Source organism: Lytechinus pictus, chromosome 16 (genome assembly GCF_037042905.1).
Source record: "Lytechinus pictus isolate F3 Inbred chromosome 16, Lp3.0, whole genome shotgun sequence".
Lineage (NCBI taxonomy): Eukaryota > Metazoa > Echinodermata > Echinoidea > Temnopleuroida > Toxopneustidae > Lytechinus > Lytechinus pictus.
The window spans coordinates 28,664,131-28,682,892 of record NC_087260.1 but is presented as its reverse complement, the minus strand read 5'-3'; the positions used below and the strand labels follow the sequence as shown (position 1 = coordinate 28,682,892).

At 36.1% G+C, this 18,762-nt stretch overlaps 1 protein-coding gene across 1 annotated transcript; it reads left to right on the top strand.

The window, feature by feature from the left end:
• The first annotated feature begins 281 nt into the window (after positions 1–281).
• Positions 282–18,469, top strand: LOC135156983 (sodium/hydrogen exchanger 6-like). Its single transcript, XM_064111233.1, has 6 exons — positions 282–627; positions 4,073–4,299; positions 4,958–5,035; positions 5,593–5,669; positions 14,944–15,044; positions 16,500–18,469. Exons 1-6 carry the CDS (start codon positions 339–341, stop codon positions 16,607–16,609), a joined length of 882 nt encoding a protein of 293 aa, XP_063967303.1. The 5' UTR covers positions 282–338; the 3' UTR covers positions 16,610–18,469.
• Positions 18,470–18,762: the final 293 nt, after the last annotated feature.

Below are 18,762 nucleotides of genomic sequence, written 5' to 3'. Positions count from 1 at the left end.
CTTGGATTTGTACAAAATTATTGCAAGGTACAAATTTTACACAATTACGGGGTCATGTAATGGAAAACTTAATTTTCAACACAAATGATAAGCACAGATTCCTAATTCGTCCCTTAATTTGGAATCTAATATCTGTTTTGCTTCTTTGACCCCTCCCCGGGCCCCCATCCCCACCAAATCTAATCTTTAATTTACAGAAATTTTAGAAGAAACGTGGTTGTATCACCGCGGCACGACACCGTTATGTTTGTAATCGATTGTGAAAATACCGGAAGTAAACAAGTCATTTTCGCGAAGGTGGCACCTCCTCCCCTTTTGCTTTGGCTCGCGGGGAAAACATGGCCACTTTCAATTTCAGCCGGGGTCGGTGCTTTCGATGGATTCTAACAACCTGGAACATCTTGTTGTGGGTGGATCATGGAAGATCGCAGTCAACAACGGTTAGTCCCAGTTGCGAGGTTGATCCAGGCGAAGTTGCGGAGCAGGTTGTGGAGAAACAGCATCGGCAGGACTCGTTGAATTTGTTGTTGTTTTTGATCTTGTTAGTGATAACCATTCTCACAACATGGCTTTTCAAGCATCACAGGTTCAGGTTTATGCACGAGACGGGGTTAGCGATGATTTACGGTGAGTCGATGGGAGTGGGTCAGGCGGGGAAGGAGCTGAAATGGTAGAAAAACGTTAGAAAGGACAAATTTGGGTCAAATAAGAAATGAAATCTTGATGACTTTGATAAGATAGGAAGGGGAAGGCAGAAGCTAGTAGTACTACTAGTAGTAGTAGTAGTAGAAAAAATAAAGTTTGATGAAAATTTATCAAAAGATTTCTTATTGAAACTTTCTTGATAGGGCCGAGATTAATTTGTTGCCAATAATTAATAAATCATGGTTAACTTGCAACTGCAAATTTGCAATCTTCTATACTCATGATTGAATATATGGTGCGGCCTGCGGCACAGTTAGCTTTCATCGTCATGCTAATAATATCTGTGTAACTGATACTAATCTATTCTAAAAATTAAAACAGTGAGTGATTGATTAACTAATTATATTATAATGATAATCGCTTATTTTCTTATGACTGTGCAACCGTAAGAGGCCAGGGGCCCGTTTCTCAACACCGTCTAACTTCCTGACTAAATCGGAGATAGTGAGCTACTCGTCCGCTAACCGTTTCACAAAGCCCTCTTTGCCAAGATCTGGGACAACAACCTGACTAAATATTTATGACACCTCCGAACCTGTCATAACTTCTTTCATAATGACATAGTTGCATCGCGTGGGTAGACTGACATGCAAAAAATGCCTCAAAATTTGAAAATTATAATCTTTTGTGATCAATCATAGAAGTTGAAATTACATTGCAAAACAAGTGGGATACACTGTAGATCATTCAATGATAATTCTCGCTACCCCAAATAGGAACAAAAATCTCATAATGCGCGAGACGAGATAATTTTCACTCCGTCGGGTCGTCATCACCACTTCCGGTTTAGAGTCATGCTCGTGCTAGGTTCGCGATACTGAGTTTTCCACCACGCAGAAATCGATGCCAATCAGCGTAATAATATGTACAGAGTATAATACTTTTTATTACATTTGGTCAGTTTTTATTCCATTTGAATTATAAATAAAAATAAAAAATATATTTCACGTGAAAATAATTTTTATTCATGTTTTTATTTGGTTATAAAAAAATCAAACAAATAATGAATATCTTAAAATTTTGCATTTAGCGACCGGCCTGACATCACGATCGTATTCAACTAGACGCTAAATATATACAGCATTCATTTCGTTCAATTTTTCGTCGACCACAAAATGGATACAAATCAGTTTCGGAACTTAAAAAAATCTTAACTGACAGATGAATACCATGCAATGGAAAGCGTCGGGCAGAATTAGTGACTTTAGCAGAAAAGGCTGTAAAACTGTTAAACTGTATCGTGAAAGAGAGGGTTGTGATCACGAACTTTCCGAGCGAAAGCGACGTTGTGTTGTTGTGCATGACGGCACTGTTGATCTGAATGGCAAAACAGTGCATTGGACTTCCAAACAGGAAGTTGTAATACCGAAAAAGCTATCCCATAATGCAATTCACGTTACAGGGATTTTCCCGGATCTCGGCGAAATCGCTATTTGGGGTAGCGAGAATTGTAATACACAGAAAGTAGAAACTATAAACACTGTTGATAAAAAGCCACAAAACCATTTCTTTTGAAAATGTAATATGATTGAATTGATAAAGATTCTGCCTCGTCAGGCCATCCATAACTGTACGTATTCATTGTTTTCAGACCCTTATCGACATTTTGAAAAATTATAGCTCTAATTTTGATATGCATAGAATTTGTCTAATGGTATGTTTCAGTATCTAAAGATATAAAAAAAATCTTGTTACCTTATATCTTGATGATGTTTGGAAACATAAAAGCGTATAATTATCATCATTTTACAAAGGGAACCTTTATGGTTTACTTCTTTAAGTTATTAAAATTTAATATCCTGGGGGTACCCATCTCAACATCCACATGTGATGTTTGAGTCATGAAATGAATTATTCATAATTTCATTTTCTCATCAATTAAATGCTGTAGTCGTCATGGTTTGAGTATGTATGATGTAGGCCTAGCTTTATCTTGCCTAGATATATTTTGATTAGATGTATTTCCCAATTCATCACAATAATAACAGTTTTATCATAATTTTGCTTTTTGAAAATTATGCTATTTTGTGACTAAGGCTACGTCTCTTCTGCTCTTTCTACAGATAGTATCAATATCAAGGAATTCTTGTTAGGAAGCCTTTTCGTGAAACGGGTTTAGTAAGATTGGAACTAACTCCATAGTTGGTGGACAAAGATATGACTAACTTATCCGGGTGTTGAGAAACGGGCCCCAGAGGTCTGGCAGAGGAACTAAATCATAAGTGCCAGACTCTTTATCTTCCTTGTTTATATACAGAGACAGATTTTAATTATCTAGAATATCAGACTGAGCCAAATCAAAATGATAAAATTAGTTTAATACCAGACAAAGGCCTATTAAAATAAAAATAAAAGATAAAAATGCAGCGTTATCAACATTTTAAAATAGACAAGTGCTTCTTCACTATCTGCCTTTGAATTTTGAATAATTGTTTTTGCAATCAGAATTATACATACTGCATGAGGGAGCCACTCTACTCTAAAAAATTAGGGTTTCAAAACTACATCTATGTCTCTTAGGTCCGTATTCTGAACTCAGGTTTAAAAATAAACTCTGGTTTAAAGTTGTGGTTTATCTATGGAGAGCCAATTGGGGCACACATTCCTAACAGTACACATCCAGTCTATTAACTCATATGACGCCCAAATTGTTCATAATTGTCTCAGAATGGTTAATTAAGTATTTGAAGTATTTTTTTCATTATGAAAGCAAAATATTAACATAAGAAAACAACAATAGAAACAATTTTTTGATTTTTGGCTCCCTATAATTTTAGCACAGAGTTAGACCATGGTCTCAGTTAAACCTGACTTCAGAATACGGGCCTAAGAGTCTAAGTCAAATATTTGTCGTCATGACATATTTGTTTTCTTTAGGCTTTCACCTGTCTATATCTGGACTATCAATGAAAGATCTCCTCTTTTGTCTTTAGTTTTCTCAAATTATCAAGTACCACCAATCAGCTGACTTCGGACTCTGGATTAACTTCTGAAATACAAATTCTGGAAAAAAATCCTCTTGGGACCTCTTGACAAGGAGTAATATTCTTGTGTGATAGTGTTCAGTGAGTAACAGAAGGGATGCGATTATTATTCAGGAAAAATGGGAATACACACTCACTGACATGTATCCTTTTCCCACTAGCGGGTCCGAAGTCACTCTCATGTCAAAAGTCAACCTGGTTGACGTTACCCCAGATACATAAGTCAAGAAATACGTTCTTGTGATATTGACCTGCCTGGCTTTTAGATATGAAATATCGCCTGAAAAACATTGGTAAAATGCTGTCATGTCTGGACATCGATCTGGAAAAATAAGAGTGGGTATAGTATAGAGTGTAACCTTGTGGATCTTTCTCCTTACCAGGTGTGATAATTGGAGTTATAGTTTACTATGTATCCAAGGGCAGTGGAGAGGCATCTATGGTGTACACCCAGAAGGGATCTTGCGGAGAGGTCAACGCCCCCATGGACATGTACTTGCATCTTACATACGAGGAGTTCGGAGCTAACAGAGCCAACGTGACGTTCCTCTATATCAGAGACAGTGTGGTTGGGCAGGTTCAGGCCAGGTCTAGAGATTTTGGTTCAAAGGTGAGTTTTGTCCGCATTGAATGGGGGTGGCCATATTCTTCTCACACTGGCATCAGTCATCCTTACCCCTCCCCACTTTACACAAATCTTTGCATTGTCCATCCTCAACCCAATCTTCCTTTAATAAAGCGCAACTTGATACATCAGAGTTCTGTCTCTCAGCACAATATGTATTTATTCTTACATCTTAAGGGCTAGCCTGAGCCAGTCTTAAATGGAAGACTCTAGCTGTTTGTGAAGCTACATGCATCGACTTTGCAATCAACTGAAAATAGGGATTGAGAAGTCTTGAAAGGTTTTCTTGATGTTTGAACAAAGTGGGACTGGATTTCCAATCATCCTAAATCAATAATCCAAAATTATTCTTGCATTGAAATTATTTTGCTCTAGCTAGATAGTTGTTTGTATTTATAACATATAACATGGCCCGTATTGGACGGACACACTTATGAAATATTGTGCACATGGAATAGAATTGAAGAAAATGTAAATATTGCAAAATGCAAGTGCTTTTTCAAATTCTCGTCCTTTATGCATGACTTTACAACTGCTTTGCCCTCTCTATGGGTTTGCTGTGAGGACTGCTTGTATTGGACTGCAATAACAGTACTTACCAGCATTATCTTGTCTTTATTATTACTTTTTTTCTGCATTTCAGCTGCAATTTGATCCAGAGATTTTCTTCAATATTCTCCTGCCACCAATCATATTCTACGCAGGATACAGCTTAAAAAGAGTGAGTTTTTTCTCTTTTTCTCTTGCTGTAAAATTTTTTAACTAGTGCCATCTTATTTTTTTCTGTGTTCAAATACAAAAAGGAATCCTTGATTTAAGACATCAGTATTTGATTTCAATACATGTAGGTCCTCTCATTTCCATATTCAAATTATGATATTTTTTCACTTTAAATCTCATCTTCAATATTTTGTTGCAATATTGTTTGGAGAGTAAAATGTTGAGGGGAAACTGAAGAAGAAGATGATAAAATATCTGGACCCTGACAATTCATGTGCTTTCTCAATGTTTACAAAGGGACATTATACAAATTTCCTGTTGGAAAAATTATGACAAGGATGGATTTCCATATAGTGGAGGTTGATTGGATCAGTCACAATTCTTTGTAAGACGGGATCCTGATGACTTTGGTGCAAATGAGATTAAATGTAGATCTCCAATTACTGATAAAAAATGAATATAACTTCAAATATTGTCATTAATTTATTCCTGGAACTATAAAGTGATGTATTATGATTTTTTTTTCTCCTTCTCTCTATCCCCAATAATGATAACCAGAGACATTTCTTTCGGAACCTCGGATCTATCCTCACGTTCGCTTTTGCTGGGACAGCCATATCCTTCTTAGTTGTTGGGTAAGTTTCAGTCCAGTGCATCTCTCTATAAAACTTTTGAAATGGTTGCCAAATCAGAAGATTCTGGGAGAAATGGTTTATATATTTGTGAATAGCTCAAGGAATCTTACTTTCCTGTGACACTAATAAGTCTCAAATTTGTTCACGCTTGGCATTCACAGGGCCTGACCTTTACTTTTTTTTTAGGGAGCCAGCCGGGCTCCTCAACCACTTTTTTAGGGAGCCCGCAAGGGGTTCAGGGAGCCCAAGTTTATCACATTTTTTTGGGGTCATAACAATGGTCAGTATTAAAACACACCAACACTGCACACAATTCCTTGTTTTTATAATCATCAATTACCAGGTGTATTATTATTTAGTAAATGTGAGGATTAACTGAACTGAAGAATTAATCTTACAGCAATTGACTTTTGTGAAGCCCTTTAACATTGGACTTCAGGTTTTATCAGAATGAGATATAGCACTGGATAAGTCACTCTTCCTCGCTTTGTCTGTTCAAATTCATATTCATTCAATCTTCAATATTGCTCAACAGATTGAGCAAGCAATAATTAATATCATTTGCAGAGAGGAAAATAAATGACCAAAACTATTGAAAATGCATTTAACCACTAGGAATACACTTTTCTTTCAGAACCTTCCCAAAATATGATATTTTCATCCTTTGCTCAATCTGTTTCATTGCATATTCAATTTCCACTCAAATCGACATTCATCTCATCCATTATTTCAGAATAGACATCTTTGTTTACATTAAACTCAGCCACAGGCACTAGGAATGCCCAAGAGCCTCATACAATGACCTGGCCATGGGGACATACCATTATAACCAAGCAACACAGGCTCAATGTTGACAGTTACGAGGTCACTCACTGTTTTTATGAATGAACTTTCATGGCTGATACTAGAAAAACTTAAAGGAGAATGAAACCCTTGAAACTAGCTGAATCCATATCAAAGAGAAAAATCAAAGAAACATATTGTTGAAAGTTTGAGGAAGATTGAATGAATAATAAGAAAGTTATGAGCATTTGAATATTGAGATCACTAGTGCCATGTAGATCCTCCCATCGGCAATGCGACCAAGATCTGTGATATCACACGTACAACTCCCTCATTACTTAATTTAGTACTTATTTCACTTATATTCTCACTTTTATAGAGTCTATCACAAGGTTAGGTGTTTTCTTTATGAGATGACAAGTACAGAGGTTTCACAACATTATATCATTGATGAATCGTTTGTCATATGATTAGAATGAGCAAAAAGAGATGTTTTGGGGTATATTTTCAGTGTCCGAATGGGAGATGTTGTACGTGTGTGACATCACAGATCTTGGTCGCATTGCCAATGGGGGGATCTCCATAGCATTAGTGATCTCGACATTCAAATGCTCATAACTCTTCTATTGCTAGTCCTATTTTACTCAAAGTTTTGTTGATCTTATTCTTTGATTTTTCTGCTTTCACAAAAGCTAACTTGCTCCAAGAGTTTCATTCTCCTTTAAGGAGCAAGCCGGGCATTTTGATTTACTTTCTAAGGAGCCCGCCAAGGTTTTAGGGAGCCAATTGCCACCGGGCTCCCGCTAAAGTCGAGCCCTGATTCATGTTTTTCCCAATCATTAAGCATACGAAGGTTTAAAGTTTAGTTGAATATAACTTTGCCAAAGTTTGTTGCTGATTGGTTTTCATTCTAGGGGTTCTTGCTCATGTAAAAATATGATATTGTTTTAATGAAATGATATACATGTACTCCGCTTTCTCCTTGTTGATTTTTTTTTTTTTTTTCCGATCACTCTAATCCTTTGTATATATTTTGATTGATTTTTTTTTTTATGTAACTTTTATAGTGGAATTTGATGTAAATGATTTGTATGTTGAAGATTTATCAATAAAAACATAAATAAAAAAAAAGAAAAAAAAAAAAGTTTAGTTGAATATTTTCAAGGCACATGGTAGTTTTATCTTTCATCCATTTTTCATTCATTTTTTTTCCAAAAATATATTCAATTTAAATTGACATGTTTTAATATGAAATAACATTTGTGAATTATTTTATACAGGACCTGCTGAAATCAATCTTGTCCCAAATTATCTGTGATAATTTTTCTAATATTTGTGTAAAAATGGTGTCTAATGCAGATTAGATCTGATGATATAGTGTAGAATTTGTTAAAGACGCAAGGGCAAGAGACATTGTTCTTTTTTATGTAAACACTTATAGAGCTCTTACACAGAACCTTTTCTATTTCAATGATGCGTGATAGATGTATCATCAATACAATGTGGTGATGTTTATATGGGAGTATGATGATGAGAATGGATTATCTTTATTCTTATTTATAAATTTTATTATCATTGTGGTAATGGTAATAAGATGATTAATGGTGATTAAATGAAGGTGATAATTGGCATATTTGTGATGGATAACTTAATATGAATATTGATTAGGAATGAAGAAATGGGTGAGGGTGTTGAAAATGATGGAGGCATTGATGATTTAAATGATTGTGATGATGATGAAGAATATGATGATTATTATGATGCTTTTGTTTTATCAATTTTAATGAGCGACTGAATTGATGATGGTGGTGATGAAAATAATGATGGAGCCATGATCATGATGATGTTGTTGATGATGATGATGATGATGATGATGATGATGATGATGATGATGATGATGATGATGATGATGATGATGATGATGTTGATGTTGATGATGATGATGATGATAATGATGTTGATGATGATGATGATGATGATGTTGATGATGATGATGATGATGATTATTATGGCGATGATGCTGACAATTATGATGATGATGATGATGATGTTGTTGAGACGATAATGATGGTGATGGTGATGGTGGTGATGATGATGATGATTATGATGATGGTTACAATGATAAAGATGGTGATGATAATTATAACGTGGTGGTGATCAGGTGATGATATGTGAATAATGGCAACAATGGGGATGAGGAGGAGGATGGTTACAATGAAATTTTACAATGTTCCCATGATGATGACTGCAGTAGTCATCATTCAAGTTGATAATGTGCATCTCTAACAGTACGACTCTGGAAATGATATAGTTGATGTGAGAAGGTATTGTTTGTACTGAATTATTTAAACAGTATTGTGCAGTGAACACATTACGCTCTCTAGAACATTCAGAACTGTTAAACCAATCATGTGTTTCATAATACATGTGTGTGTGTGTGTGTCAGTGCTACACCCAAACCGCATCCTTGTTGCCTAATGTGCCTATTTCAGCACTGTAAGAAGCTGACAGCCTGTAAAGTAATTACAGTTGCAAGAGTAATGTTCCCAGTTGTTCCTCTTTTTAGGCGGTGCTGCACCAGCCCGAGTTTGCTCAATCTCGACATTTTAGCCCGATCGCCCCTCTTTGCGATTAATCTTGAGATTCTAGAAACCCCATCTCCACCAGCGCAAGAAGAGCAATTTGTGCTCGAGCGAGGCATCGATGCATTATGGTGTGACAACGTGAAAAGATAATCCCTAGTGCGTCTGCACCTGCGAATTAGCGGGATAATTCGTAAATAGCGTGCTATTTTGCAAATAATACTAAATTGACTTTAGTATTATTTTGCCATCTTGAGATTAATTCAGGGATTGCATCTCCATTACAAATAATCCCGAGATTGTTCATATCGGGATAATTTGCCGGATCAGAAATAGCGCGCTAATTTGACAACTCAGGCTGGTGCAGAAGGCCCTCATCAGTCACATCCGTCTGTTATGGAGGAGTTTTGACCACAACAGTTGATCATAACATTTCTGACTAGTATTTTTCTGTTAGATCTTGTATTTCTACAAAATCAGATGAATAATCGGATGAATAATAAATTTGCCCCATTATATGCCAAATAGACCTACATTATCAACCAAGTAGAAAATATACATGTATAGGCCTACCTGTATAGATATTAGAATAGTGCACAATGCATTAGATGTATCTATAAAATTTAGCCCCCCCCCAAAAAAAAAAAAAGCAATTTCTTAGGTATGGTCATGTCTGAGGGCGATGACAATTAAATTGCATTTTGTCATCAATCTTCATTCCATATGTAGTATCTGGAGAAGGCCTTTTAGTGGAGCATATTTACTTAATCGAGTGAGGTCCAATAGGAATCCGGTATCACATAATGAGTTGATAGGGTCCTGTGTATTAATGGAAAGTTGATATGTACAGAGAAGGGGAGAATGCATGTTACATGGTCATTGACCGCACATGGCTTGGGAATGATTCTTTTATTACAGCATATACATGTATATGGAAATTCAGTATTGTGTGTAAATTTATAATAATATTAATAATGAAAGAATAAATATATCTCTGTCAAATAATAATAGACTTGTCTTTTAGTTGGATACAATACCATCTATTTATTGATTTTGATAGATTGATTGATTGGTTGATTTATTGATCGATTGATTGATTGCAGTGTTAATTGTTGATCAACAATGTTTAACTTTTTGCTTATTTTGTTGAGAATTTTGAACTCTAATATTTATTAAAAAATGATAAGTTTAGCTAAATGTTCACAAAACAGGAGGCCATAGCATTTAGGCCTACATACATGTACATGTACATAGATGTATGTTCATTGCTTTCTTTGATATTTGTGGTGTGTGGCATTTTGTGTGTGTGTATTTTTCCTGGAATCTTTGAACCTTTAATGTGTAGAATACAAAAGTTAATAATTTTTTTCATAGATGTTTAATAAGGAAGTAGGTTTAATACTGACCTATTTGTATGAAATGTGTTTCATATTATGTTTGGTAAATTTATCACCAAATTATTATTTTCTCACCAGGACACAATGTTATAGACAGAAGATCAGTAAAGTATGAATCCTACAAAAAAAGTGATAAAATTTACAGTTAATATATTGTGTCCTTCTCCACACATATGTGCATTTATTTTTTACCAGAAGTGACTTGAGGAACAATGCATAATTTGTCAGTCAGAATCTTGTTTTATTTTCAATTGTACTTATCCAGGGAAAATATTACATGGGGGCTGGGGGCGATTCAGGCCCTGAAATGCCCCAAAGAGCCCTGAAAACTAAAAAAATACAACCTGGAAATTCCCCATTAATCGCAGTGTTAAGCTAATCTAACGTTGCAGAATTAGGCAGTAATTCATGAAAAGTAGGCCCCCCCCCCCCCGAAAAAACAAAAAAACATTTTGCCTGTTAATTGTAGTTGATTAATTCTTCAGAATAGAATTTAATAGAATTTGTTACAAAACCATCCCATAGTACTGCAAAATTGTATAAAAAAGAAACATTTCTACGAAATCATCCTCGACTCTTAATTTCTATCTAACCTGCACCATTTTTAATCAGTATGCTCTTTATATAATCGTATGGTTATTTTTATTCACATGTTGGGTCCATTTATATCTAACAGCTACATGTACTTAGAACTACTTAATGTTACTCTTCTGCACTTGATGTACAGTATGGTATTACATGTATGCAAGAAAAGATATTTATAGAATCCTTCCTATGTTTTCTTAATTCTTTTGCACTTTTTAGTTTCTACTTTGCTAAATTTGAAATAATAAATCATGACACAGCCCATGATTACATAATTTAAAGTATGTATACCATGTAGAAAAGGTCCCATTTATTGATGTAATCGTGAACTACAATGTCACTGTCAGCTAATTAGCAGGCAATAGTTCTTTATAGATAATAATGAGAATAACTAGCGATGAATTGAGTCTATTTTTATGGTCAAATTGAACCTAGATGCATCCAGATATCCATTAGTGTACAATGCAAGGGGGCTTTATTTTTCTTCTTCAAACCCACTTTGTATAAAAGTATAGGCATGAGTCATCTCAATTTCTGATTGTGGTCTGAGTGAATGGAAAAGAAAGGAGTAAGATTCATTTTGGAAAACCCTTATTATTAAGTTGTAGACATGCCTCACAGATATTGCAATTTATTTCCAGTTTTCAATTTTGGATGGGATAGAGGAAACATACAAAGAGATTGAGAATTAAGGCCGAGTGCATATGGCCGAGACACAGTTGTTGTGGCATCTGCCTCAGCTTAAAATTGAGTTATAAAACTGGAGCAGAGTGTGTTGCAGGCTTTATGAACATGTACTGTCTACAGTCTGTAGTTAGTTAGGATTTCAGGATGACATGCATAGGATTATGAAATAACCTGATATAAAGTGGAAGTATCTACTTCCTCTGTCCCATATTTTATTTTATTGAATTTATATTTTCTCTCTTGGTTTCCTCTCTCATCCGTTGGAATCCTTTACTTTCTCATACCTTCTCTCTCTCCTTCATCATCTATCGTCTTCCCTTAAAGACAAATACTAGTTGCGGTAACGATCTCAAAATGAGTTCAAACAGAATTCAATAAAATGACCACTAAAGTGTTTGTATACAAATGTATAAAAAAAAAATGTGCCCTATAGGCGGTTTCAAACCGCCTCGATCACAAGAATCCCCATTAAATTACGAGAACATTTTTAGGCTAAAAAATACCCATTAATTATTCCTGCATTCACACCGCCCCGAGACATACTCTTCGGGATAAATTCCTGAAGTTAGGAGCATGCGTCGTATGGTCTAATAAGCAGGCAAGGCGCGAGATTCAAAACCACTAGCCCAGCAGCCACCCACGGCGCCCGCGCCCAACAACGCGCTGGGCTAAAAGTTCCCGTAAATTGCTTTCACATTGCCAAAATACCTGCGACCTTGGAAAAATCCCCGCGAAAGTTCTCGTAATTTCGCAAAGTACCTACTATTTAGCGGGTATTTTCTTTCGGGGAAATTACGCGTAGTTTGCTTTCACATTACCAAAAAACCTGGTATTTTCTGATCGGGGTAACTTTCCCGATCAGAGAATACCTGGAACTGACGAACTTCGAGGCGGTCTGAAACCACCTCTTGAGTCTGGAACAAAATGTGTAATTTCCACACTTCATATTCAGATATTTGTAATCATTGTGGGCCGAGGGGGGGAGGTGCCCCGCCCTATCACCATAATACGTGATGAATGCATTTACACGTCACCACAATTTTCTCTATGTGCATCACCACAATTATTTTTTGAAAATAGTCTAATTTCAACCATTCATTTATAATATTGTTATAACATGTTCTGTTCTGTACTAGTATTTCAAACCATGGTAGTGTATACTTTATATAATTGGTACATGTATCACACAAACATGATCATCAGTAGGGGACCGTGACCCGGAGGAGACAAAGCATTGGGGGGGGGCACAGCATTGTTCACAAACAATACAGTGCCCATCCAATGCTTTGTCTCCTCCGGGTCACGGTCCGCTACTGATGATCATCAAACATTGAATAAAGCCACCAATACATTTTTATCCAAAATGAAATTGTCAGTATGCCAAAACTTACAATCTGGCTCGAGATATTCATGGCTCTACCCGTATATTTGTTTTATTTTTTTGTGTGCACTGAATTGAATAAATTTCCATTTCAAGTGCATATGGTATAGAATATTTCAAATGATTGCAATAAATCATCTGTGGAGAAGGATGGTGCAGTACACTAGAGATGTAAAGTTGACATATACCCTTTTTACACACGCTGAAATTTCCTTAACCCCGTACTATAGGTGGGGCTAAATTGCCATTTAGCCCCACCTATAGTACGGGGTTAAGCTTAGCCCACTTTCTTTTTACACAGCATTTTTGCAAAGTGGGCTAACCCCACCTTTAGTACGGGATTATTTGGCCCTGCAAAAAAGCAGGGTTATCCCAGCAATTGCTAAGAGCAATAGTACGGGGTTAAGTTCGCTAGTGTAAAACGAAAGTGGGCTAAGCTTAACCCCGCAATTTAGCCCCACCTATAGTACGGGGTTAAGGAAATTTTAGCGTGCGTTAAAAGGGTACGAGTGAATGAGCTACCACTAGTCCGGGGTTAGCGAGTTTCGTGTGTGAAAAGCAAGCATTCCTTATCCGGGGTTAGCAATAACAATTTGGCATGTGTGAAAAGGAAAAAAAATAGTACGGGGTTAAGGATAGTACGGGGTTAGCGATAGTCCGGGGCTAAGAAAATCCTGTGTAAAAAGGGTAATAGTTATTAGTCATGCATACACTGGCATCTAGTTTGAATGCATGTACATATGTACAAATTCAACTGCTTTAGTATAGATCTTCAAGACTAATGTTACATTAGAAGTGGGGAAAGGGGTGTACATGTATGTGTAATGAAAAATGTTTCTCTTTCATGTCACAAAGGGATACATGTAGTTGGGATACAGATTGGACTAGAGGTAGGAAGGAGTGGGGGGGGGGGGTGGCTTTTTGACAAAATATTCAAACCGTTTTTTTCTCTCTGTAAATGTATTACTGTGTGTGTTTTTCAGTTCAGATTTCATTGAAATGCATGATAAGAAAAATTAGTAAATTACATTTCAAAATCAGGAGGTCCCATCACCAGATGTTTAATGGCATACAGATCATCGGAGGGAGTGCGTAGGGGCCATGCCCACCCCCTCCCCCCCAAAAAAAAATTCCAGGACCAAGAAAAAGAGGAGAAATATGATACATCTTTCGGAATATTATGTTAAATCTCTCGAGTATCACAAAATTAGATTTTTGTATAAAAAATGTCAAAATTTTCGCTCGCTCGCTTCCCTCACTGGCAGATTTTATCCAATTTTTGCCCCATATGCCATGTCTGGCCCCCTCAAATTGTGTGGCTCACTATTCTGCTAGTGGTACATGTATACCATACCTCTCACACTGCATAACAAAGTGGGTTGATAGAAATTGTACATGCTCAGGCTGAATAAATTGCATTATACAATCTATATATATCTAAGAGCATCCTCTTTACATGTATTGATCCAGATCCGCTTTCCGCTATCTCATTACACTCACACATTTATTTCCATCTTTTACCTCCTTTCTCTACCTCTGTTTTTTGCCCCTGCAGACGAAGTCCGGAGGGGGCATTAAGCGTTGCCCCTGTCCGTCCGTCCTTCCGTCTGTCCGTCACCCCACTTGGGCTAGTTATGTATTTATGAGGTCATATCTTGGGGCTCCATTGACCGATTCCCATCAACTTTGGGTTGTGGAAGTATGTCATCATGCTCAATCGAATTATCAAAAATACTAAAATACAAAAAAAAAGAAAATTGATCACGTCACACTTCAGTACTCTATATTCAGTTTTGGACTGTTCATTTTATTTCACTATTCTTTCACTTCTCACTCTCTCTTTCTCTCTGTTTCTACAGTGGCATCATGTATCTATTTGTAATTGTAATCATGAAAGAAACAAGAGTTACCGTCCAAGATTGCCTTCTCTTTGGCGCTCTAATCTCCGCAACTGATCCCGGTAAGAAGATAAATAATTTGATTCAAAGAATAAAGTGGAGTAAGAAATTGACATCATGCTTTTCATGAACCATCCCAAGAGGGTATGAATGGAAACAGGTTTGAGATACACGCATTTACATGTAAAGTTGATTTGAGAGCTAAAACATTTTGATCGAATTCACTTTCGAGTAAGATGGTGTAACAATATCCCACAATAGAATACATGGTGTACCATATGAAACCACCACACTCCAGTATCTGAGGAATTAAGATGAGACAAGGCCTTACAGACTTTTTAATTTTGCTACATAAGTAATATTCATGATATCAAGAAATATTGATTTTTATTCCTCTTGGAACACTTTATGAAAATGAAAAAAAATGATGAAAAACCATATTTTATTGTTCGAAATAGACATGAAATGAAATACTCCGACATTATTAAAATGGTATTAAATCATATCAGTTATGATTTTGACAAAATATTTATTTTATCATATGTTACAAGACACCATCAATGATAATCATTATACTCTCAAACCTGGAAGTCTAAAGCAAAACATAATTGAAAACCTACTTTTTCGTTAAGTAGCCTTTTCCCTTCGCATGCAGACCTGCCAACCAGTACGTTTTAGGCGTATTTAGTATGTTTTTGCAACAAAATTTTTTTTAATTTTTTTTAATTTTTATTTTACAAAATTGTAATTTATTGAGAAAAATCATCTCTATATGTCTGTATTTCATAAAACGTACACAAATATGGTTATTAGATCAATGTAATTTCAGGTAACTTTTTTTTTCTTCAATCATTTTGTTAAAACCAGCGTGAGATATACACATGTTTCAATGTTTTTTTTTCATCTGCAAGAGCAGTGCGCATTTTAGCTTGCATGCAGCTTGAGCGCCCCGATGAGCGAGTGTGCCAAGCATTTTATTATGAAATACACTTTTTGGGGAAAAATACAGTTTTTTTTATCACAGAATACAGTTTTTCATTCCCAGAGGTTGGCAGGTCTGCGCATGTGAAGCCCCTCAACTGAACAGTTGACTGTGAAATATACAATTACTTAATTTTTTTGCTGAAATTCCTTCTCTCTTTCTATTTTTGCTAAGCGCTTTATAGACATGTTTTGTGACAAATGCTATACAAATAATGTATTATTATTATTATTATTGAAGAATATGAAGTTAGTTTGGATCTGCAGGCCTGGATTATTCATCTTTTTTTATTTGTTGTCATCAGGACTACTTCAGATGATAAATTGCACCAAATATTTTATTGATAAACTTTGATTTGATCATGTATTTATGCAAATTGATGTGTTTTATCTTTATTTTTACTTGAAAATAAGTTCTGTAATAATTGATGATATATGCTTTAATTCATTTTTCATCTTAATTCCCTCATGACTCCTGAATATCTATGTGATGATATCATTTCCAACTTTTTCTGTTAATACGTTTATCGTTATAGTGACTGTTCTGGCGGTATTCCATGACCTCCACGTTGATGTGGATATGTATATTCTAGTCTTCGGGGAAAGTGTTCTCAACGATGCTGTGGCTATCGTATTAACAAGGTAAGGTTTGTCACTTTTGCCACTCTTCACCCGGGTGTAGGAAATAGATACCTGGGAGGTAGAAGTTGCTGAATGCTTTGGTGCCTGACCGTGGTAGCAAGGCCTAGTCTGCAAACACATACTCAATTTTGACACTTTAACAAATATATGCTATGTCTAGAGTTGAGACTAGACTTAAACCCTCTGGCCCATATTCTGAAGTCATGGTCTAACTCTGTGCTAAAATTATGGGAAGCCAAAAGTGTCAAAATTTTTATTAAGTTGTATGTTTCTTATTGTCACGTGGGAAGTGACTTTTTTTTAATTATTTACTTACTGCTGCTTGACACCAAAAAAGAATACGTGAAACTGATAAATACAGTTATTAAAAAGATTTAATCATATCTCTTCAATCTTTCTGATGTTCTCTTTTGATGGTTTTACAATAATTTGTACATGAAAATGTACATGGATAAAACAAAATACAACTTAACTTAACGGTAATCGTTGACTCTAGCCCCCATCGTCTCATCTGGCCTGACATGCCCCACTCGGCCCTGGTGGTCGGTCCAGTTCCTGGCCTCCGCAGCTAGCGATGTCTCTTCCACTCGGCCTCGGCCTCCGCAGACTGTGTTGCCCCTTTGATGAGTAACCCCCAGATCAGAGATGTGGCTTCAACGAATTAGTGGACGAGATCGAGCCCCCAATGATGACATGAGTTTTGACGAAAACATGTCGGTGGCGAACCGGTGGCAGCTGGGGTCGTTATCTCGTCACCGACGTAGTCCCTTCAGTTATAACTTAGACTGCCTATACGAACGTCTGTAGTCTATTCTAGCTTAGGTGGTTCTCCTTGAATTATTGAAACTAACCTCCTAATATACCCTACCGTTACTAGGAATAACTGTAAAATTTCTATAACGTAATTCAAAGAATTTTTATAGCAGATGAGTGCATAAAGCAACACATTCTTAATAACAAAAAGACTTCCTGTGCATCTGTACATCTACATTCTTCAATGCTAAAGCACAGTATTAACTATTTATGACACCTGTATGAAGATGCTTAGCTAGTACGAAATATGTCTAACACTTGAACAAAATATGACATCCACCTGATCTTGGACTCTAGGGGGGGGGTATCAAACGTTCCCAACGCTTGCTTTTGAAACATTCAAAACATATGTACATATACAATTGTCTATAGGCCTACCATAAGCTGGACCAAGTAAATATTTTAAACACATGTCTGAACTCAACTGAAATACTCTATAATTAAATTTCTTTCCTGACAATATCCCCCACCTTAAAGATCCAGACCGGACCCGAAAATGAAATTGATAAAGTTTATACCAATCGAAAGCTTATAAGCTACTAAATACAGCAAGGTATGCTTTATGCATTTTCACCGCTTCCCAGCTGAGTATTTTGCTTGTGAATATTCCAATTATCGGGCTTCGAACCCCGCTTAGAAAATAGGCTTTATTGTGCTTTTCACCTGCCTCGAGACCGTGACGTCACGTTGTGTAAGAAGCGTCGTGATTCCATAGGTTTGTACACAGAAAAACTGGGTGATTTTTTGCTTTCCAGATAACGCATTTCATTCTCTTTACTTCTATCACAGAGGGATATCACATATATTTTTACCCACGGGCTTGAATTTATGAAATCTACAGTTTTGAACTAGTTTTTGTCATATTTTATTTCCTGCTTATTTGGCGCAGATTTCAATTATATCTGCATTTAGATTATGTATAACAACTTTTCCTGACATAGCAATTTAGGCCCAATAAGAGCCAAACAAAGAAATCACAAAAAAGGTAGTGAATAGTTGTAGGTTTACAACAATTTGAACAGTGAATAATTTTGAGTGCCATTTTCATCTGAAAACGAAAAAAAAAGTATGGATTCATAACATGAAAATGGAAGAAAATACCCAATGCTTTTGTACACAAACCTATGGAATCACAACCCTCCTGACACAACGTGACGTCATCATTTCCAGGCGACGTGGGGTTGCTCAATCGAAGCGTACTTTGGAGGAGCAGTTTCTTTGATTTATATTTAATATTTGTCAGAAATGGAAGGAGATATATGTAATATTTTTGGTATATTTGTATTGTATGAATTATTACCTTTATTTTGATATATGACTGTTTTTACACCGGTCAGGGTCTTA

What these genes read in the sequence shown, in the direction of transcription:
- LOC135156983 (XM_064111233.1), top strand. Translation starts at nt 339, where the DNA reads ATGGCCACTTTCAATTTCAGCCGGGGTCGGTGCTTTCGATGGATTCTA. An exon ending in ATATCCTTCTTAGTTGTTGG is followed by an intron (nt 5,670 to 14,943) that starts GTAAGTTTCAGT and finishes CTGTTTCTACAG; the next exon opens with TGGCATCATGTATCTATTTG. An exon ending in AATCTCCGCAACTGATCCCG is followed by an intron (nt 15,045 to 16,499) that starts GTAAGAAGATAA and finishes TTATCGTTATAG; the next exon opens with TGACTGTTCTGGCGGTATTC.